General features: G+C 41.7%; 1 protein-coding gene across 1 annotated transcript; it reads left to right on the top strand.

The window, feature by feature from the left end:
* The first annotated feature begins 5,094 nt into the window (after positions 1-5,094).
* On the top strand, positions 5,095-5,777 carry LOC129083057 (high mobility group protein B1-like). The gene has a single exon (XM_054588822.1). It carries the CDS (start codon positions 5,220-5,222, stop codon positions 5,775-5,777), a length of 558 nt encoding a protein of 185 aa, XP_054444797.1. The 5' UTR covers positions 5,095-5,219.
* Positions 5,778-6,263: the final 486 nt, after the last annotated feature.

The following is a 6,263-nucleotide window of genomic DNA, read 5'->3' on the forward strand; positions in this document are numbered from 1 at the left end:
TGTAATTGTGCATGCTCTGCTTTTATCTTACACGGAGTGCAGTGAGTTTGTTTACACCAGCATCACCACAAACACTGAGGAATGGTAGCGTGAGCCCTGATGGTTGGCTTTTCTTCTTCTTTTTCTAATTTATATTTTATTGATTATGCTATTATAGTTGTCCTGATTTTTCCCTCTTTGCCCCCCTCCACCCAGCACCCCCCACTCCCCCAGACAATCCCCCCACTATTGTTTATGTCCATGGGTCATGCATATAAGTTCTTTGGCTACTCCATTTCCTATTCTGTATTTTACATCCCATGGCTATTCTGTGACTACCTATCTGTACTTCTTAATCCCCTCACCTCTTCACCCATTCCCCCACATTGCCTCTTCATCTGGCAACCATCAAAATGCTCTCTGTATCCATGATTCTGTCTCTGTTCTTGTTTGCTTAGTTTGTTTTTTAGATTCAATTGTTGCTAGATATGTATGTATTGCCATTTTATTCAGTTTTGATCTTTTTCTTAAATAAGCCCCTTTAACATTTCATGTAATAATGAAATTATTGAAGGTGATGATGAACTCCTTTAGTTTTTTCTTGTCTGGGAAGCTCTTTATATGCCCTTCCATTCTAAATGATAGCTTTGCTGGGTAGAGCAACTTTGGCTGTGAGGCCCTGCTTTTCATGACTTTGAATATTTCTAGCCAATCCCTTCTAGCCTGCAGAGTTCCTTTTGAGAAATCAGCTGACAGTCTTGTAGGAAATCCTCTGTAGGCAATTAACTTCTTTTCTCTTGCTGCTTTTAAGACTCTTTAATCTAAAGATAAAGATTAAGATTTATTTTTAATCTTTGACATTTTATTATGATGTGCCTTGGAGTGGGCCTCTTTGTGTCCATCTTGTTTTGGACTCTGTGCTTCCTGGACTTGCATGTCTATTTCCTTCACCAAATTAGGGACATTGTCTTTCATTATTTTTTTTCAAATAGGTTTCCAAAAATCTTGCTCTTTCTTTTCTCCTTCAGGCGCCCCTCTGATGTGAATGTTGGACCTCTTGAAGTTGTCCCAGAGGCTGCTTCTACTTTCCTCACTTTTTTGTATTCTTTTTTCTTCTTGTTCTGTGTGGTGGTTTTTTGCTTCCTTATGTTCTGAATCAGTGATTTGATTCTTGGCTTCATCCATTCTCCTGTTGATTCCCTGTAAATTGTTCTTTATTTCAACTAGTGTATCCTTCATTTCTGACTGGGCCTTTTTTATGCTGTTGAGGTCCTTACTCAGTTCCTTGAGCATCCTTATAACCAGTGTTTTGAACTCTGGATCTGATAGATTGCTTATCTCCATTTTGTTTAGCTCTTTTTCTGGAGTTTTGGTCTGTCCTTTCATTTGGGCCATGTTTCTTTGTCGCCTCGTTTTGGCAGCCTCTCTGTATTTGTTTCTAGGAAATAGGTAGAGCTGCTTTGACGTCATGTCTTAGTAGTGTGGCCTAATGTAGAAAGTGTCCTGTAGGGTCCAATGGCACAGCCTCCTCTATCACCCAAACTGGGTACTAAAGGTGCATCCTTTGTGTGGGCTGAGTACACCCTCCTCTTATAGTTGAGCCTTGTTGGCAGATTAATGGGAGGGATTTACCCAGACCAGTCAGCTGCAAGGACTAGCTGTGACCACTTATCACCAACCTCTGCACTCTGTGGAGGATCAGCTATGCAGGGGCAGGGGCGTGGTGCTCTGACATGGTCTATAGCTGTCCACTGGGTGTGCAGGCTTTGGAGTTTCCCAGGTGGTACAGGCCAAGGTCAGCCCCTACTTATGTTTTGCCCGGGGCCACCCTGCCTAAAGTATAAAACAATATGACATGGCTGCTACCCATTCTGGGTTTGGAGAATCCTGGGCAAAGCTAAGCTGTGAATCTAGTCTGGCTGCTGCTAGTGCTGGGCCTGGGGCTTACTGAGGTCAGCTGTTGCTTGTTTGATAGGACTTAGGAAGTTGTGAAGCATGAGCCAAGACCAGCCATTCATATGGAAAAGCAGCTTGGGTGGACCCATAGTTGGGTTGCACAGAGTCTCTGGGGATCTCCAAGGCAGGTCAAATGGTGTTAGCCAGGTTGATGGAGTCTCAGATGTGGCACCAGCTTGCCCGCTCTGTGGAAGGAGGGTTTAGAAAAGGGACAATGACCTCTGCTTGCTTTGATGCTAGGCACTTCAGTTCCTCCCTGTATACCACTGGTGCCATATCTGAGCTGCTACCCCAGTGCTGGAGCTCAGAGAGGGTGAGTCTGAGAAGGTGAGTCTGTCTGTGGGTTCTTTAAGACGAACTGCTTGGGGATCCAGAAGTTTCTTCCAATGACTGAATCTTTGCTAGTTTTTGCAGCCATAAGTTGTGAGGACTTATCTTCCTGGCACTGGAACCCTGGGCTGAGGACCTGGTGTAAGGCTGGGACTCCTTGCTTCTGAGATATCCCTCCTGAATTTTTATCCACCCTATGTGGGCAAGATACCAGCCTGTTCCGTGTCTGCACCCCTCCTGACAGCCTGGATGGATGTGTTTTTTTAAATCCCATAGTTGTTAGACTTTCGTTCGACTGGACTTCAGATGGTTCTGAGTGATGGTTGTTCTATATTTTAGTTATAATTTTGATGTGGTTGTGTAACGAGCTGAGCCTTGTCTGCCTACATTGCCATCTTGACTGGAAAAGCCTAGCTGGCTTTTCTTTTTTGTAATCAAAGTGTCTGAGTTAAGCTTTGATTGCCACTTCAAAGCCAGCTATCTCAAATTAATACAGTACTAGCCACACACTAGATAAAGGTCTAGGTCACCTCCCATACTGAGACACTTTTGTTAAAAGATCTTGGTTGATTTAATAACTAACCATTTGGGCCACTTTCTTTTTTTTCTCCTCCTACACTTTACATTTTTACACTTATATTTTAATTAATTAATTATCTTTATTCCTCACCCAAAGATATGTTTTTTTCTATTGACGTGAGAGAGAGAGAGAGAGAGAGGGAGAGAGGGAGAGAGAGAGAGAGAGAAACATTGATCCATTGCCTCCCATACATGCCCCGACTGGGGATCAAACCCAAAACTTTTTGGTGTAGGGACTGGTGCTCCAGTTCTTATATTTTTAAGTTCATCAATAAAGAGTGAGTCCATAAAACCCTAGGCCCCCACTCTGAACCCCAATAAAAGCAGAACCACAGGCTCACGCTCTCTCTCTACCAGTGACCTGGTTGTCTGCCCCCTGGTGTGCCTTGTATGCTTTAGGATATGTAAGTAATTAACTTTTTTTCACCTCAAAGTTTCCTACTGGTTATTGCTGAAAGGTCAGTCCAGTTGTCACATTAATTTAGAGAGAGGAGATGTCTGAGAGAGAGTGACACACAGAGAGAATGTGACATTGCTTCAGCCAAGCAAATCATAACCCTTTATCCTGAAGTCCTCTGCCCAACTTTTCATTTATTGCATTTTCCATCTATAATGTGCACTTTTTTGCCCAAATTTTTGAGGGAAAAATAAGAGTACACATTATACATGGATAATGCTAATTCCATATCTATATAAATGTTTTTAATTCTTTTATTTATGCTTATGCATTAAAAGTGTAACTCTAGAAAGCAATAATGATAGCTGTATGTTCAAAAATAAATCCTAAGATTCCTTTATGATACAAAAAGCAAGTATCTGAATATAGATAAAAAATTGAATTAAAAATTAAAACAAAAGACTTTTTTTTCCCTGAAAGGTTAGGCCAAAAAAATGGGTGCACATTATACATGGCAAAATATGGGTATATGAATCCTTAACTTCCTTTTATTTATTAAAAAATTTGTATTGATTGATTTTAGAGAGAAGACAGAAAGAGAGAGAGAAACATTGATTTGTTGTTCCACTTATTTATACATTCATTGGTTGATTTTTGCATGTGCCCTGGTTGGGAATTGAACCCACAACCTTGCCATGTTGGGATGATGCTTTAACCAACTGAGCTACCCAGCCAGGGCCCATAAGTTCCTTTTATTAAGCTAGTTAACTTTTTTCCTCTGTATTTTTTTCCTTGTAGATATTTTGGTTATTATTCTCTTACAGATGAAGGAACCAAAGCTAAGAGCGTGGCATGCATAGTCTAAGTGCTCCCTAGCTACAGAGTGGCAAGTGGAACAGGCAGGGCTCAAGTACGTGGCCTTGAGCTCATTATCTCTTTGAGTCCTACCACATGGCTGTTAGTTGCTTCCACAGCTATACATGTAAGGTGCACAATCAATGCATGTTTTACTGTAGGGAAATGGCTGATTGTCTATTCTAAATTCTTACCTGGTGCAAGGAGGCTTTTAGTTGGAATATAAAGTGTGTGTGGAAGCCTATGCCCCTGTTATCTATTGCTGCCTAATAAACCACCCCAAAACTCAGTGGCTGGAAACAACAATCATTTATTGAGCTCAGACATCTGGAATGTAGGCAGGGCTCCGTGGAGATGGCCCATCTCTGCTCCAGCAGGCATCGGCCGAGATGACTCACCTGGGGCTGGAGCCCCCACTTCCAAAATGGTGTCTTCACAGCGCCGGCGAGGTGGTGCTGGCTGGCTGGTGTTTCCTCTCCATGTGGTCCTCTCTGAATCAGGAAGTCTACATTTGCTCACCCCCGAACAACGGAGAGTCATTTAGGAAGTCCAGTGGTTTCTTCAGTAAGTCAAACCCAGAGTTACCATGTGACCCAGCAATTCTATTCCAAGGCACATACCCGAGAAATGAAAACATACATCCACACAAACACTTGTATACACATATTCATAGCAGCTTTATTCACAATAACCAAAAGGCAGAAATAACCCAAATGTCTATCAGTGGGTAAATTAAAGTGGTATATCACAAAATATAATTATTCAACCATAAAAAAGAATGAAGCTACAGTAATCAAGACCATGTGGTATTGGTGAAAGAATACACAGACAGATCAACAGGACAGAACAGGCTCATATAAACATAGTCAACTGATTTCTGATAGAGGAACAAAGGTAATACAATGGAGAAAAAATAGTCAATTAATGGTGCTGGAACAACTGGATATCCACATGCAAAAGAAATGAATCCAGGTTACAGAGCGGAGAGAGTGAGGAGGCTGCATCTGGCTCTCGCTCTCACAGCCATTGCAGTACATTGAGCTCCATAGAGACAGCACCGGGGCAAGTGTGAGCCGGACGGGCACTGGGTGACTCTGTGCTCACTGAGGAAAAGTAATTAAACATGGGCAAAGGAGAGCCTAAGAAGCCGAGAGGCAAAATGTCATCATATGCTTTCTTTGTGCAAACTTGCCAGGAGGAGCACAAGAAGAAGCACCCAGATGCTTCAGTCAACTTCTCAGAGTTTTCTAAGAAGTGCTCAGAGAGGTGGAAGACCATGTCTGCCAAAGAGAAAGGAAAATTTGAAGACATGGCAAAGGCGGACAAGGCTCGTTATGAAAGAGAAATGAAAACTTATATTCCTCCTAAAGGGGAAACAAAAAAGAAGTTCAAGGATCCCAATGTACCCAAGAGGCCTCCTTCAGCATTTTTCTTGTTTTGTTCTGAGTATCGCCCAAAAATCAAAGGAGAGCATCCCAGCCTATCCATTGGTGATGTTGCAAAGAAGCTGGGAGAGATGTGGAATAACACCGCTGCAGATGACAAGCAGCCTTATGAAAAGAAGGCTGCTAAGCTGAAGGAGAAATATGAAAAGGATATTGCTGCATACCGAGCTACAGGAAAGCCTGATGCTGCGAAAAAGGGACAAAAGCAAGAAAAAGAAGGAGGAGGAGGAAGATGAAGAAGATGAAGATGAAGAAGAAGATGATGATGATGAATAAGTTGGTTCTAGCGCAGTTTTTTTTCTTGTCTATAAAGCATTGAACCCCCCTGTACACAACTCACTCCTTTTAAAGAAAAAAAATTGAAATGTAAGGCTGTGTAAGATTTGTTTTTAAACTGTACAGTGTCTTTTTTTGTATAGTTAACACACTACCGAATGTGTCTTTAGCTAGCCCTGTCCTGGTGGTATTTTCAGTAGCCACTAACCTTGCCTGGTCCAGTATGGGGGTTGTAAATTGGCATGGAAGTTTAAAGCAGGTTCTTGTTGGTGCACAGCACAAATTAGTTATATATGGGGATGGTAGTTTTTTCATCTTCAGTTGTCTCTGCTGCAGCTTATACAAAATAATTGTTGTTCTGTTAACTGAATACCACTCTATAATTGCAAAAAAAAAAAAAGTTGCAGCTGTTTTGTTGACATTCTGAATGCTTCTAATACAATTTT

Source organism: Pteronotus mesoamericanus, unplaced genomic scaffold (assembly GCF_021234165.1).
Source record: "Pteronotus mesoamericanus isolate MK-2021 breed Mesoamerican mustached bat unplaced genomic scaffold, CSHL_Meso_final scaffold_165, whole genome shotgun sequence".
Classification (NCBI taxonomy): Eukaryota; Metazoa; Chordata; class Mammalia; order Chiroptera; family Mormoopidae; genus Pteronotus; species Pteronotus mesoamericanus.

Coding starts and splice junctions, on each gene's coding strand:
- LOC129083057 (XM_054588822.1), top strand. CDS start 5,220: ATGGGCAAAGGAGAGCCTAAGAAGCCGAGAGGCAAAATGTCATCATAT.